Source organism: Carcharhinus amblyrhynchos, chromosome 4 (genome assembly GCF_965287045.1).
Source record: "Carcharhinus amblyrhynchos chromosome 4, sCarAmb.v2.hapA, whole genome shotgun sequence".
In the NCBI taxonomy this organism is placed as follows: domain Eukaryota; kingdom Metazoa; phylum Chordata; class Chondrichthyes; order Carcharhiniformes; family Carcharhinidae; genus Carcharhinus; species Carcharhinus amblyrhynchos.
The window spans coordinates 133,260,741-133,278,483 of NC_137327.1; the positions used below are offsets into that span (position 1 = coordinate 133,260,741).

A 17,743-nucleotide genomic window follows, 5' to 3' on the forward strand; every position below is an offset into this window, starting at 1 on the left:
AAAGCAATGCAAAAATTAATAAAACATGCTAAATCACACAAGAGATGTAAGCAATAACATGAACACAATTTTATTGCATGTAGCTCTATGGAAAGCATTTGTGATAAATATAAACACTATACAGAACTCTAAGCCAGTCTCCCATTCACAGACATGGTGGATTAACATTTAACTGCTAAACAATATTTACAGTGGAAGACACAGCAAGATAAAGTTAGATATTTTCAACCTTCTGTCATGTGTGATGCAGGAATAGCAATATATAGAGTATCAACCGTCTGCTTTTCTGTACAGCCAAAAAAAACTATGTCCATTTGTCAAATTAATTTACAGAAGGAATACAATTGTTTCATCTTTGTTTTATTATACAGCAGCATACTATTGTCTGGAAGATGCAACTTTTGTTTTGCATGTACGAGATGAGGGAAGATATTTGCATGTTACAGTGGAAAGGTCCAAAAGCAATACTCCCTCTGCTCCCCCCACCACCGCACCCCCTGCCCCCCCACCCCTCCACTAACGGCTCAATTATTTTTAAATTTTAAAATCAAGTGCATTTTATAGCCAGTTACAATAATTTTGAACAATCATTTGAATAATGATCCTGCTGATTGTACTTCATTCCACTCCTCCCCACCCACCTGCTTTCCCAGGATTTGTGTAATGGAAAAGGCAGCAGGAAAAGCATCTTTTCATGCTTGAGGTTCTGACCAATTTACTGAGAAAAGGATTGAAAATTTAACACAATTTTGAGGAAACCTGCAAATTATCATCACTTACATCTTTTTCTCCACATGGAAGCAGATACCTGCCCTCATTTGTTTTTATGTTGCTTTCCACCACTAATTTTCTTTTTCAGAAATTATTTCTTCTGTACCTATCAAATGATATGTAAATTCTTATCCGGAAATAGTCTTCCAGCACAATACTGAATAATTTAGTAACTCTAAGCTACAAGTAGACTGAGAAAAAAAGAATTGCATATTGTGTATGCCATACCTATTTAGCCAGAAATTGGCTTTTGAGGTTACTGTATAAAATCAGAACGCAGGTAGTCAGTGCTCAGTTTCGTACACTAGTAGACTTCAGGACCCAGGTGTTTGATTTATTAGCTAAACTGCATGACAATGCTAGTAGTCCTTTTGCAGCGTATGTTGACTATTTCATAACCATTAAAAAGAACTCAAAAAAACATTAGTACCAAAATGCATCAGTCCAGTTAGATCTGCTACATTTTTCATTTAGTACCCACTGGTACTAGTATATTACCTTGACCTATACTAAATTTAGGAGACTAAATAGGATTCAAAATGCCTTAAGTTAGAACTATAGTGGTCTTACAGTGAATGCGTAGCGTGAACCCCATAAATCATCCCCCCCAACTTTTTTAAACCAGTATAGATCTCCTAACAGAATGGTATTTCTATCTCTATTATTACAGATTCATGCAGTATCTGGTGTCTATAATTATCACTGAACCGCAAATACTTATTGGGATGGGTCAGTATCTAGAATTCGTACCTCACTATTACAATCCACATAGTACTGTCTTGTGGTACAAAGCCAGCATGTATATTTGTACCTTTATCACCACTTGTGCAATCTCAAGTCACTGGTACAAGCCATAGAGCAGCACTATCCTGGTACAGGTCTAGTATCAGTTATTTGTACCAATAATATATACTGTAAAGTTTACCTGTAATGTGATGCCGGAGAAAAAATTTAATTTTGTTGCGCAATGCAACATGCTGTTTCCCCTACTTCATAATTACTGTAACCACCTTTATTACTTCTTCGACAACATAGATCTGCCTTTACCATACAGTCTTGTCAATTGGACACATATGCAGCAAGGAGTTTAAGAAAGAAATAACACTTAGGGTAGTGCTGCCATTCACTGCAACTTTTCTGTTATATCATCTGTAATGCTCAATTAAATGTTGGTCACATTTTACTATACATATACAATATAAAATCCTTATTAATGCATAGCACTCTTATGACAACATTCTTAGTGATTGGTTGAGGCTTGAATGGGAAGGCAAATGTTCACAGTCACATTTTTATTTCTAGTTGTGGCTGAGATGTAAAACGCTTATGTTTCTTCAATAGCTGTGTTGTTTCTATCTGACATTTTCAGCAAACAGTTTTTCTTTTAATTTCCTCTGTTGTGGACTGCAAACAACAATGTGGACAGGTTGGGTGATACAAGCCATGGAGGTTGAAATATAAGTATCTGTTTCCCAATGGAGAAGTCAATGCAATCGATCTACTTTCAGACAACTCCACCACCCCTGATTATAAAAGGTATGATTGATAGCGATCAATCTGGAAACTGACAGATCATGAAATCATCAATATTAGGCACTAGCTTAAACCAATTTGATTCATCAACTTCAATGAAATGAATGGAACGGATGGGACATCAGAGGGAAATCCTCAAAAAAAAAAAGAAATTTTAACTACTAGACATGATAAATACCCAAACTGAGTATCCATTCTTAGAGCTGCATTCCCATTAAATTGTAAAGCTTGGCAGAGTAACTTCTAATTGTTAGTTATAGTAATCACTGCAAAAGGTGATGATGGTGATAATAATTATATGTTTCTGGGCCATTTGTCCCTATGTGAAAATACAAAAAACGAATACTGGAACTGGGGGCAATGCATATGTTGTGGAATCTCCACACATTTGAATTAAACATTATATCAATACAAATTGGCCATGTCAGATTTGACTAGCCAAACAAATCATATTTCGTCTTAACAGTTATTTAGGAGTATTTCTTACAATAAAGAAATTTTATTAACATCTATTTAGTGATAGTCTGAAACATAGCGCAACCACCAAATTGGTTAAGCCTGTCAATGAATAATAGGTTTACCGATACAGTCAGTATGATACTGTCATTTCTAAATAAATGAAAATAGCCAATTTTCGGCACATGGATATAACAGAGAGTGGTTACTTAATCCTTTCACCCAAATATTACTTCCCATTCTACATACTATTCACAAATCAAGGGGACAAGCAAACAAGAAATGTGCACAATGTAATGTGCAAGAAGGGCCCACATAACTCCAAAATTTCTTTTCACTCCCTCTAGAGGAACAGCTTAAGTTTCCCAGTCATTCAACGGCAAGACCATAAACCTTCAGTGCAGCTTTTGGGGAGGGCGGGTGAAATCAAAGTATAAAAAAGGAACAACTAGGCTCCTATAACTTTATGGCACAGTAAGCTGACTTATGCTATGAAACAGCTAATCTCTCCTCCCCTTCTCTGTATATACTGCCCTTCAAATAAGATCAGTTTTCTTTATAACAAAGTAAATTGAAATGAAAACAGCCTACTTTCAGCAAGGATTTTGATATTAACAGCTTGAACTGGACAAAGACGTGGTTTAAAATAAAAAAAATGTTGTAAATTCTTAGCAGGTCTGGCTGCATCTAAGGCGAGAGAAATAGGGTTAATGTTTCAGGTGAGAGGAAAAAAAATGCCTACGATGTGAGAGAAGACAGGAAGCAATAAACGACAGTAGTTGGGAAGATAGGCTAAATGGAGTGGTAATTGAACAATAAAGAAATAAAAGATAATTCCTGAGGAGTTGTGAATAGTAGAACAACGAACAGTTGCTGACTAAAAGAAAAAAAAGAACAAGTCTAAGACCAACACATACAAAGAAAGGAAACAAAATGGGAGGCAGAGATTATGGTCTACAACTGTGACTGTAATCTCTGCCTATTTTGTTTGCTTTTCTTTGTATGTTGGTCCTTACCACTTTATCTATTACCACTACCTGTAGCTTTGCCAAATAATGTCTCCTGTCTTCCGCTCCATCACAGGCCTTCCCTTTTGTCTTTTACACCACTCTTCCCCCATTTCACTCATTTAAATATTATATTTCTAATATTTCCCAATTCTGATGAGAGGTTAACTAAAATGTTAACTTTGCTTTTTGCTCGACAAATGCTGCCAATTTGCTATTTCTAGATTTTTCTGTTTTTAATCCAGTTTTCCACCATCTGCACTATTTTTATTTGGAAACATATTACTTTGCTGTGGATCAGCTATTCCCTTACTGAAACAGTGGGCTAGTTTCGCTGAGACAGGAAGCTCGGCCCAGGATGTTTCCTGATTCAGATGTATCTCCTTTAAAAAAACCCCCATCATACTTTCATGTCTGCAAGGTGGCATGTTGGAGTAAAATCTGCTCCCGTTGGAGCAAGTGCCACGATGGGTTAGTTTAGAAGACCCAGCTCAGTTCGCTGGGACTTTGTCCAAGTGTACTGAAGGCTATTAAGCTCGCTAGCTCTCATTTCTCTCAGTGTCCACTATACTAGCTCCATGCCCCTTCCATAATCCCTTGTACCCTTTATCCTCACTCACCTAGAATGAGATAAAGGACCAATGAGCAGGTTTCTAAATGGTATGCTTTTTACATGCTTTTCAAAACTTCCATTATCAGATGGTTTATTAGCTCCATAGTGCATAGCAGAGTGAGCAAGCATGGAGGCTGCAGGGATACAAAGTTATAGAATCCAGACTATGGTTCACAACTCCTGAGAAGTTCATGCCCTGGGAAACAATCCAACTCCACAAATATTGTAGGGGGTGCTATGAAATGCTTATACCTGAAATGGAAGATGCCTAGGGTGGGAGTGCAGGTTGCAGCGTTGGTACTTGCAGTCTTACCCGCACCAGCAAATATCTCCAACAGTGGGAAAGGCGGGTAGGAATCCTGCAATCAGGTCCCATTAGCCATTTTTAAAGGTCTCTGGAGTCAGCCTGACTCCACAAAAACCTGATGCTGTATCTTTTGTTGACCTGGATTAATTGGATTTAATTTAAAAAGCAAAATTTTACAGAAACTACAATTAAAGTGCTGCATATTTGTGTACACATATAAACCATGAATTTGGAAGTAACAATGTGAAATGAATATGACAAATGCTTAGTGGGGGAATAATCAATTACTTAGAATGCATGTTAATGCACATTTAAAAGCTGCCAGGGGTTTCATATTTTCCTTTTGTTTACTACTCTATTGAAAGGTTGTAACCATGTCCATGTTCTCTTAATACCATGAAAATAAATACCATGTCTCAATGACTCAGATATATGTAGGATAGGAAAATAACTGAGTTTTAAACAGTACCCCTACTAAACAATTTAAAATATTTCATTGTTCTGACCATCTAAATGACATCTAGTACCTTTTGGCTAACTGATGTCTTTAAAAAGTGGCATTTTCTGTATTGCGTGTAGCATATTTTTTGTAACTGGTATGTCCAAATAGTCCATTGAACTTGTTTCAATTATACCCTTCATTGCAGTATTGCTAATGCATTTAATTTGAAAGTTGCCTGATAAAATTGCACCCAAAACTTATCTCGAACAAAAATGCATCTCTCTAAACTAGAATAAATATGGTTCATTGTACTCCAGTACTAGAAGCTTCATTATTCCTTTAGTCAAAATATGTAATTGCTTAAGCCTTCTCTTAGTTCTTAGTTTTAAACATTAAAAAGCATTTCTTCAGATTAAACTGTCCAAAAAAAAAACTCAATGTAGAATAAATACACCTTTAAAATGGCTAGTTATTGTTCTGACAAAAACAGGAAAACAAAAATAAAGAATGAAATCACACACACTGGTCAAACCAAGTTTATGAGACATGTACTGTGAACAAACTGGATGAAGAGATATGGAAAAGAAAATCACTTTTGATGGATATTTGGCATCATTCACTCTGCAGCTGTGCAGAAAGGATGTGGTGATATATCAATGATATTACAAAGGCAGTGTGTCATAAAAGTTAATTAACTCTATAGAGGACAGCTACAAGGAATACTGTAACTGTTAATGGTCACTTTTCAAAATCATGCACCATGATAACACCTGGGAGATTAAAATTTGCATATTCATGAAAGGGTAAATTCTATTAGTTGCCGGGGTGGGGGTGGGGGGGGTACTGAAAGTAGATTTTCATTTGCGTTTACATAATGCACATGTAGATCAAAAGCCAACAACATCGTAGCTTTAACGTGAAATTAAGCAGCTTTTAGAAAACAGAAAAATGTATCCTGGTAAAATGAAATTCACTGAGGTAATAACTGGCAGTGAACATATCAAATATCCAAAAAAGGAAACTTAAATGTTTTACAAATATTTTCATTGCTTGTGACATCAAGGAGATAAAAGTTTAAACTTTGGGTCAGCCTATGCTGTATTCAGACTAGATTTAACAATTTGGCCTACTTGGCTGGTGGCCACACGTGAGTTGCAACATGATTGCTTTGAAACCTAGCACAAGTTAAAGCAGGGAAAGAAAGCAATAAACTATGTACAGCTGGCCTACCTTAGGGATCTGTTCAACCATCCCATCTTGATTTTACAAAGGTGTAATGCATGAACTTATATAATAGTCTAGTAAACCCACCAGTCCTTTGTAAGGGTTAGTTTCAAAATCTGCTATCCTTCCAAAATATTTAAATCTAAAACATAATATGCTTAAGGATACCATGGAATATGGGTGTTCCATGATTAGCTACAACATTGTTTACAAACCACTTGTGAAATGATTTTCATGCTCCATCATGAATGGGTAGCAGTCACACCAGTTGATTACCATATAGCACGAGTCAAAAAAAGCCTATTAGTGTTTGAACTGGGGAACATTTTAAAGGTGATTTTTAGCAGGTATTTCTTTGTGAACAGCTGTATTAAAAAATGAACATTTAACTGTTACTTGTTAACATTCAAATGGATTCAAAACACTTCAGTAGATAGGTTCACATTAGCTATGGCTCTTTTTTTCTTTTTTGCTCAGCTGAAACTTGCAGGAAGAATGTCTTTTTGTTGAAGGAAGTACCAAAAAGGCAGCAATTTGTGTTCCTGTTGAGATTCATGTGTTGGCTTTTCCCACTCATCTGCATGGGAAATAGGTCTATGTATATTCTTGCAATAAGGTGACTGCTTCTGACAGTACCAGTTCCAGCTAGTGAGTTGTACAATTGCAAGGTTGGTGACTTTGGGAAAAGGTGCATTCAATCCTTTCCTCTGTGGACACGGATTTAAATCACGTCAATGCGCCTAGTCTGCAGAAAACACAAAATCAAAATGGTTAAAATCAGAATACTAAAGAAGTAAATATAGCAGTAAACCTCTGCCATATCCAGTTCAATAATCTAGTTGAGTTTTGAGGATGAAATTTCTTCTAGGCCTGACATTGGCCGGTTCCATGCAAATCTCGTCATTTGACTAATACTGCTGCAACACAAAACTGGCTAAGTGATTGGTTATGAAGTACTCCATTATAAATGAAGGGTAAATAGTACAGTCTGATTGTTAATTGTTATTTTGTACTTTTATAAAACACTCATTAAAATATACAGATTGAAAGCTTTCAACTATTTTCCCACACTATGAAGCTCTCTTGATAGTGCATAACACTGATCTAGGCTAACTCTATCTATGCCTCTACAGCTATATGCTTCTTACTTGGAATCAACAATCTATCACTCCCTGGCATTTTTGCACTTTTATCCCAAAATGAGGTGCTTTTCAAAACTCACAGCCCTAGTTCTTTCCTAGTGGTAGTGACTCATATTTTGATTTTACAAGCATCTGAAATATTTCTGCATCTCAAAGCATTCACACTGAAGTTTTGACAATATTAACAGACTTGAGCATGAAGGGCACCAAAGCCAAGTGTGATTTTTCCTCATTCCAACATACAAATGAACACTTGTGCAAGGAACACTAGATATATAAGTACCAAGAGTGGAAAAGACACATTTGATTTTCCACCTATATATTACCAGAACATTAAAGCTAATTACAATGCTGTGTGCAACATGAATAGTGAATAAGTCCAGAGTGGCACCTTCAACTTTCATAGGGAATAAAGATTTGTTGGGACAGCATGGTGGCACAGTGGTTAGCATTGCTGCCTCTCAGCACCAGAGACCCAGGTTCGATTCCTGGCTTGGGTCACTGTGTGAAGTTGCACGTTCTCTCTATGTTTGCGTGCATTTCCTCTGGGTGCTCCGGTTTCCTCCTGCAGTCCAAAGATGTACGGGTTAGATGAATTAGCCATTTTAAATTTCCCCTTTGTGTCAGCAGAACTAGCTAGGGTAAATGCATGAGGTTACAGGGATAGGACCTGGGTGGGATTGTGGTCGGTGCAAACTTGATGGTCCGAATGGCCTTCTTCTGCACTGTAGGAATTCTATTTGTCTGTTTGGTGTAGTGCCATGTGGGTTGGGCTGCAAGTACTTTATTTTGCTATTCCAATACAATGAATAATTTCTCAAGCATAATCAATATGCACCAAGCTGTGAATGGTTTACGCAAAACATATCTAATTATAACCACAGCATCTGTGACAATGACCTGACTTCATTCCCCTTGCATCATTGCTTCTGGATTCTCCCAAAGATGTATCCTCAGCCCCTATTTTTTTCTCATCTACATATTACACTTGAGCACGTCATCCAAAGATGAGATCAGCTTCTGTGAACATTTACCTCTCCACTGCCATGTTGGACCCCTCCATTGCCTTAAATGTTATCAGATTGTGTGCCCTCCACAGTTTTAGATGAACCACATTTCCATCATTTTAAAAATTTGCTCATAGGATATGGGCATCGTTGGCTAGACCAACATTTATTGTCCAAACCGGAGGACATTTTAGGGTCAATCCCAAAGCTGTGAATTTGGAGTCGCGTGCAAGACAGACCAGGTAAGGATACTAGCCTTCCTTCCCTAAAGTAAAGCAGATTGGTTTTTACGACAATCAATAATGGTTTCATGATCATAATTAGAATCTTAATTCCAGATTTTTATTGAATTTAAATTTCATCACCTGGTACGGTGGGATTTGAACGCTCGTCCCCAGAGGAATACCCTTGGTTTCTGAATTATAAGTCCAGCAACAATTCCATTACGTCAATGCCTCAAGTTTGGGAAAACCAAAGGAGTAGTCTTTGGCTCCTTCTGCAAACTATCTTTCCCGCTAATTCCAGTCCTCATCTCTGCCACAATATCAGGTTCAACCGCTCTTCACAACAAAGACATTGTGTTCAATTCAGAGCTGAATTGTCAATCCCACATCCTCTTTAGAAATATTGACTATTTCAACTTCCATAACATTGCCCATCAATTTGGAACCCTCATCTATATGCCCATTTCTTCACAACTCAACTATTCCAACACTCACTCTGTTAACCTTGCATCGTCCATTCTCAATACACTTCATCCCATGACATATTCCTGCATTTTATTCTGTATCAAATTCCACGCTCCCATGATTCCTTGCTCCCACTGATCTAAACGGACTTCTAGTCCTTCAATGTTTCAAATTTAAAACTGCCATTCATTTGTGAAAATCTCATTATTTCCTTGACCCTAACCCATCACTGTAATCTCCTCCATTGCAACAATTACCCTAAATCATTTCTGACCTAGACTTCTTGTGCAGTCCCTATTTTGCCACACCACTAGCTGCTATGCCATCAGTGATCTAGGCTCTTATGTTCTTGAATTGTCACTCTAAACCTCCATCGCCTTCTCTGCCTGCAAGATCTACTTTATTTCGCTGACCAAACGTTTGGTCATCACTCATTAGACAAACTGCAACATTATTTAATGTATATGCATTTCTGTCCACAACTAATGGTTTGTCAAATTGGTCTATAACTACCAGATTTACAGTTCACTTTCAGCAAATGTAAAGCTTGTTATATAATTTCCGATCTGAATAACTGAAATTGCATTGTTGTTTAGGATTTTAGAATTTGAAGGGAAGTTGAAAAATACTTGAGAATCCTGAAGTTACAAATATTTTAACAGCATTCCCCATCTGAGAAGGAAACAACTTATTACTTTCAAGCCTCTGAATATAACTTCAGTAATCTGTTAATGTTTTTCTTCTTTCTGTGATGTTAAAATCGTCTATTTTCAAATATGCCAATGTACATCACAGTATGTATCGATTTTATTGCGTAGACTAATGTTTAAAATCTGTAACTGCAGCAGGTCAGAGTTAGTGAAAAATCCCGCACTTGTTGAAATTAATTTTTCACCAGTCAATAAATATTAAAACACATCAAGGGTACAATGTGCTAAATTCACACAAAAATTATCAACATTTAAACATGCCATCGCTGTACACTGTCCTGAAGATAGATGTCAGGTTAGAATTTGTAGGGGGTCTCTTCTGAAATATTTCTCATGTTTCTGTCTGGTATTAATAAAAGCAAACAATACTTTAAATCGATGCATCGTTTCTTCGGATAGTAGCAAATGCTGTAATTTGCCTTTTCTTTCTTGTTTAATGATTGTTAATACTCCATCAAGATGAGGGCATCAGTATGTGGAACACATACCTAAATACGGAATCAAGTATTTTTTAAACAACTCAAATCCCACCTCCTACTGCATCAATACAATTGCAATGTGGTTGACTCTCAAGTGCCAATGGAAATGGCCTAGCAGGCCACTCAGTTTAACGGCAACTAGGGATGGACAATAATGCTGGCCCAGCTAGCAATGCCCTTGTCCCACAAATGAATAATTTAAAAACAAAAATGCTCTCAATTTCTACACCAGCCATCTCTTGGATGGTTCAATTTATTTTTGGATTGGTCTCTGTCCCAACTGACTTTATTGTTGTAATGGGCTTCTTTTAGTCCCAGACTTCCATGTTTATATAAGTGATAATGACAGTAAGCAGATGTCATGATAAATGCAATGCAAAACAGAATCAAGTTCACAACCTCAACATTTTACGTTGAGTTGACAAAATGTTTTATTATGTAGTGACTTCACATTCTGGCACGTTGATGCTGAACTGGCTAATCCACACATTATGTACAGTAAAACAGGATGTTTTTAATGGAGAAATTACTGCAACTAAATAATAGCACATGATACTGCTCTTAAGCAGGAACTGTCCTACTCAGAAAACCCAGATAATAAATGACACTTTGAAAAATTACGGCTTTGCAAATTTGACAGTTCACATACAGAGATTAATTTTTACTGAACTAGTTTGTATTACTGCAGCAACCTAGATCTGAAAAATGTTTACTGTTTCAAACAGGCAAGTTTCGCAATATACACAATTATTTTCTATTAATGTTCCGCAATTATAGCCAAGATTTTTAATCTCATCATCAAATTTACTAGTATTATAAAATCACAAGCAGTTTTTACTAATAGTTGACTGATGAGCAGTGGCAAAAATTGTGCCCAGATTGGGGATAAAGTAACCGCATTCCTTTTGTTTACTGAACTGAAGCTATTCTTCAAAATCTACAGACACATCTATCATCAATACAGTTGTACAACACTCACCACAAAATCCGATAGCTGTAGGTTTGAGATTAAGAGGAAAGGGTAGAAGAAGGAAAGAACTTGTATTAATGTAGTGCCTTTCATGGTGTCCCAAAGTACTTTATAGTCAACTTTTGAAGTGTAGTAAGTTTGTATTGCAGGAACTATGACAGTCAATTTGCACATATAATGAAATCACAGATTTTCTTAAAAAAATGTTAATTGAATAAATATTGACAAGATATAAGGCCATTGAACTCCTCTATTCTATAATAATGCAATGGAAACCTTTACTAAAGCAACTCCCATTTACATAAGTCTGTTTAACTTAGTAAAACATCTTGAGGCAATTCACTGGAGCATTTTTGTACAAAATTGAACAAGGACTCACACAGACAACATGTTATTTTGTGGGTGGGGGGGGTAGTTTCTGATGAGCATCTGAAAGGGGTGAGAGTTTCATAGAAGGAAATTCTAAAGATTAGGTTGGAAGATACAGCTGCTAATGATGGACCAATGGCAAGCAAGGACACACAAAATTGGAGTATTGCAAGAGATCGAAGGGTTGTAGTACCAACGGTTCTGATGACAGGTTAACTATGGAGGGAATTAAACTCCGGCATGATGTTAAGATAAGAAATAGAGGAGTAAGCTATTCAGCCCATTCAAGCCTGTACCACCAATTGATAAGATCATGATTGATCGGATTAACTCTGCTTTCCTGCCTATAACCCATAATTTTGTTGTCAATCAAAACTCTGTCAACTGCTTCCTTTTTATCCATTTTGCTTGTTAGATCCTCAAAGAATTTTAATATTTTTTAAAAACACAATTTTCCTTTCACAAATCTGCCTGACTGAATCATGATTTTCTAAATAGCCTGCTACTACACATTAATAATGGATAATAACATTTGTAAAGGTTCACAAATGGACAGAAAGGTAGACTGATCTTAAAACATGAAAAGATTGAGCCAGGTAATCTTTAGCTTTATCAATCTGATATTCCAAAACAAACAATCCTGAGGTTTGATCTTAGTCTTGAAAAATCAACTAATTGATTCAATTTTATCACAGATGTTACCTTACCTATTGAATATTTCTAAGTTTGGTTATTGAGCAGGTTAATGGTCTTTCTAGCTACAATTTCATAAATGATCTTTTGTGGTGTCAGGACCAACCAAGACTGTGGTATAATAGCGAAAACCCCTGTTCCATTAAGTCCAAAACAAAGACATAAAAAAAACAATTATGAAAGGTAGATCACTGCTGCTAGTTCTGAAGCTACATACCTCAAACAGCTTTACAAAGGGGCTCCAGGTTTGCAATCCCTGAGTGTATAAGGCTGAAGATTTAAATTTAAAGCTGAAGGTTAAGCTTATACAGAACCAAAAATGAAGATCTTTGCAAATACTCATGCAATGTTAAGTTATGAAAAGTCAGTCTTTTAGTCTACAAAGATTTGATTTATTGTCATATATATTGGTGTACAGTTAAAAGTATTGTTTCTTGTGCACTATACAGACAAAGCATATTGTTCATGGAGAAAAAAAACAGAGAGGGAGCAGATTGTGGTGTTACAGTCATACCTAGGGTGCAGAGAAAGATCAACTTAATGCAAGGTAGATCCATTCAAAAATCTGAAGGCAACAGGGAAGAAGCTTTTCTCGTGTCGGTTGGTATACATCCTCAGACTTTAGTATCTTTTTCCCAACGGGGAAGAAAGTGGAAGAGGAAATGTCCAGGGTGAGTGGGTCCTTAATGATTCTGGCTGCTTTGCCAAGGCAGTGGGAAGCATAGACAGTGTCACTGGGTGGGAGGCTGGTTTGAGTGAAAGACTGGGCTTTATTCACGACCCTTTGTAACTTCTTGTGGTCTCAGGCAGAGCAGGAGCCATACCAAACTGTGATACCAGAAAAAAATGCTTTCTATAATGCATCCAAGTCTCGTAATGGACATACCAAATTTCCTTAGTGTTCTGAGAAAGTAGAGGCATTGGTGGGGCTTCTTAACTATGATGTCAGCACGAAAGGGACTAGAACAGGTTGTTGGTGATCTGAACACCTAAAAACTCGAAGCTCTCGACCATTTCTACTTCGTCCCCATTGATACAGACACAAGCATGTCCTCCACTATGCTTCCTGAAGTCGATGATTATCACCTTCGTTTTGTTGACATTGAGAGAAGAGATTATTGTCTTCGCACCAATTCACCAGATTCTCTCTCTTTTTCCTGTACTCTGCCTCATCATAAACTCTGATTCACTATGGTAGTGTCATCAGCAAACTTGAAAATCGAGTTGGAGGGGAATATGGCTACACAATCATAGGTGTAAAAAGGAGTATAGTTAAGGGCTGCAAACACAGCCTTGTGGGATGCCGGTGTTGAGGATTATCATGGAGGAGGTGTTATTGCCTATCTTTACTGATTGTGGTGATTTTGTAAGGAAGTTCAAGATCCAGTCATAAAGGGAGGAGCTGAGTTCCAACCCACAGAGTTTGAAGATGAATTTCGTAGGAATAATGGTGTTGAAGGCTGAGTTAGTATGCATATTCGGTATGCATATCAAATGCACTCATATACATATTTACAAGCATCTTTATTTTAGTTAAATGTAATTTGGTATAACAATATACACTAAATCATGTTTGTAATAGAGGTTTACAGCATGGAAACAGGCCCTTAGGCCCAACCTGTCCATGCCAACCTTTTTTTTAAAACCCATAAGTAAACTAATTCCAAATGCCTGCATTTGGCCCATATCCCTCTATACCCATCATACCCATGTAACTATCTAAATGTTTTTTAAAAAACAGATTTGTACCCACCTCTACTATACCTCTGGCAGCTTGTTCCAGAAACTCACCACCCTTTGTGTCAAAAAATTGCCCCTTTGGACACTTTTGTATCTCTCCCCTCTCACCTTAAGCCCATGCCCTCTTAGACTCCCCTACCTTTGGGAAAAGATATTGACTATCTTGCTGATCTGTGCCCCTCGTTACGTTATAGACCTCTATAAGATCACCTTTCAGCCTCCTACGCTCCAGGGAAAAAAGTCCCAGTCTATCCAGCCTCTCCTTATAACTCAAGCCATCAAGCATCCTAGTAAATCTTTTCTGCACTCTTTCTAGTTTAATAATATCCTTTCTATAATAGGGTGACCAGAATTGTACACAGTATTCCAAGTGTGGCCTCACCAATGTCTTGTACAACTTTGACAAGACATTCCAACTCCTGTACCTAATGTTCTGACCAATAAAATCAAGGCTGCCGAATGCCTTCTTCACCACTCTATCCACCTGTGACTCCACTTTCAAGGAGCTATGAACATGTACCCCTAGATCTCTTTGTTCTCTAACTTTCCCCAATGTCCTGCCATTAACCGAGTAAGTCCTGCCCTGGTTCTATCAGCCAAAATGCATCAGCTCACATTTATCTAAATTAAACTTCATCTGCCATTCGTCAGCCCACTGGCCCAACTGATCAAGATCCAGTTGCAACTGGAGATAACTTTCTTCATTGTCCACTACGCCACCAATCTTAGTGTCATCTGCAAACTTACTAACCATGCCTTGTATATTCTCATCCAAATCATTAATATTAATGACAAATAACAGTGGACCCAGCCCTGATCCCTGAGGCACACCACTGGTGAGTTGAATTTCATGCGTAACATTAGTACAACATTATTTGACTGAAAAGCATCCGGCCAACCAAATATGGTATTTTTCAACAGCTACCAATTTGCTATACAGTGACTTCTGTTCAATGAGAAGGATCTTCGAATGGATTTATTTCCATGTGTGGCTTAGAAATATTAAAGATTATTGTAATGATATTACTGCTCAAGTGGGTATCAATCACTTCAGAGGACACACACCAAAGTCACTTCAGGGGACATGAGAATCACCTTTTTTATTCTTTCACAGGATTTGGACATCATTTGCCCTCAAGAACATGAGTAACCCATGTGTGTGTGTGCACAGAAACTTGATTCACTTTATTTTTATACAACCCACTTTTTATATTCATTTGTGGGACATGGGTGTCACTGGCTGTCCACCATTTATTGCTCATCCCTAGCTGCCCTTGAGAAGGTGCTAGTGAGCTGCCTTCTTGAATCGCTGCAATCTATGTTCTGTGGGATGACCCACAATGCCACTGGGGAGGGAATGCCAGGATTCTGACCCACTGACTGCAAAGGAAAGGCTATATATTTCCAAGTCAGTTTGGTGAGTGGCTTGGAGGGGAACTAGCAGGTGGTGGTGTTCCCATTTATCTGCTGCCCTTGTCCTTCTAGATGGAAGTGGTTGTGGGTTTGGAAGGATCTTTGGTGAATTGCTGCAGTACATCTTGTAGCTAGTAGACACTGCTGCTACTGTCAGTGGTGGAGGGATTGAATGTTTGTAGACGTGGTGCAAATCAAACAGGCTGTTTTGTCCTCAACGGTGTCAAGCTTCTTGAGTATTGTTGGAGCTGCACCCATCCAGGCAAATGTGGAGTATCCCATGACCCTCCTGTCTCGACTTTGTAAATGGTGGCTAGGCTTTAGGGAGTCAGCTGGTAAATTACTCGCCGCAGTATTCCTAGCTGCTGACCTGCTCTTGTAGCCACTGTGTTTATGCGGTGAGTCCAGTTGAGTTTCTGGTCAATGGTAACCCCAAGGATGTTGACAGTGGGGGATTCAGTAATGGTTACACCATTGAATGTCAAGGGGCTGTGGTTAGAATGTGTCTTATTAGTGTTGACCATTGCCTGGGATTTATGTGACGCGCCACTTGTCAACCCAAGCCTGGATATTGTCCAGATGTTGCTGCATTCAACTTTCAGCTTCCTTCATTTAATCACTTCAGCCATTATAGGCTTTCATAATAATTTTGTAAGTCCAAAACGCTACATTATTACTTAAATTAAGTAAAAACAATTAAATTACACATTCCTGTATAAGCTAGTGTAAATTTTCCACTTGTGTACTGCACGACAGTAATGCACAGTGTGCAAATGTGCAACTCCAGCTTGCAATTTAACTTCATTTATCCAAGGATAAAGATCTTAGGGATATGCAGGCATAGAGGCAAAGGATTGAATAATTATGAAACTGAAAAAAGGCAAAAAGACTTCTGAAAAAAAATTCAAGAAGTAGAGCCAGAGAAATGTTTCCTTTTAAATTTAAAGGAGCAGGAGCACTGAGCGTGCAAGCAAGAGAACTTTTTAATTATTACCAGTTCACCCACTCCTCAAGTGGGTACTACTTCCAATGGTTAACATTAAGGGGCCATGGGAGCATGGCTGGCTGGGGGCTAATGTGTGAGAGTCCATGTAGCTGGCAAATAGTTTTGTGACTGTGTGCCTCTCCCCAATTCCAAACAGATGCACAGGTATAGCTAGAAAGACTTGCTTATATTTGATTTTTGTGTTTGCACCTATTCCTTGGCACAAAAGGGGGCAGTGACAATATGGAAGTGCTTTGGGTCACTTAATGCTCTTGGGAGGTCAGTGGGGGTCCTACGGCTCAAAGTTTGGGATATCCTGTTCGGTGTGATGAAAGGGCAGTCAGTGCAGAGACAAGAAATTAGTGAAGGGACAGAAAACGTAGAGGTGAACTGTTCTTCTTCGGACTGGACAGAAGTGTGCAGTGGTGCCTCGCCAGGAGTTGGTACTGGTACCTCTGCTCTTAATGACCCGACCTGGGGACACAGGACATAATTTCAAAATTTGCAGAACAAAAACAGTGAGAGGATAGTAAAAAAAAAAGTTTCAGGATGATAAAAATAAATTGGTGAAATGGGCAGACATATAACAGATAAAATATAATAGAGAGGTGTAAAGTAATTCACCTTGGGAGGAAAGCAGGAGATGCAATATAAACTCAATGGCACAATTTTAAAAGTGTGAAGGAACAGGAAGGGGATGTATGTTACAAGTCTTTGAAGTGGCAGGACAAGTTGAGATGGCTGTTAAAAGGCACAAGAGATCCTTGAGGGGCAGATTACAAAAATAAGGAAGATATGCCAAAAACCAACATTGGTTAGGCTTCAGTTGGAATATTATGATCAATTCTGGGCACCTCATTTTATTAAGACTGTCAGAGGTGCAGAGGAGATTTACTGGAGTGGTATCAAGGATTAAAGAATTCAGTTACTGAAAGATTAGAGTAAAGCTGTAGAACAGAGCTAATTGAGAAGAGGTTTAATAGGGATGTTCAAATTCTCAAAGAATTCTGATAGAAACAAATACAGAGAAAATATCCTTCTAGAGGCAGAAGGTGCAGTAATGAGGGGTCAAGGATTTTTTTGAAGTAAATTGATAAAACAAGCAGAGGAAACAGGATGAAAAAGAAAAATCAATTTCTAATGATCGGGAATCTATTGCCCAAAAGGGTGATGAAATAACTTTCAGAAAGGAA

General features: G+C 37.9%; 1 protein-coding gene across 1 annotated transcript in view; it reads right to left on the reverse strand.

Moving 5' to 3' along the window:
• Positions 1 to 515: 515 nt before the first annotated feature.
• The window catches only part of LOC145342370 (insulin receptor substrate 2-A-like), a 62,473-nt gene continuing 45,245 nt past the window's right edge, over positions 516 to 17,743 (reverse strand). Inside the window, exon 2 of the mRNA XM_080187899.1 lies at positions 516 to 7,098. Within this exon, the coding sequence (XP_080044025.1) occupies positions 7,094 to 7,098 (5 nt within the window). The 3' untranslated portion in view covers positions 516 to 7,093. The remainder of the gene's footprint in view (positions 7,099 to 17,743) is intronic.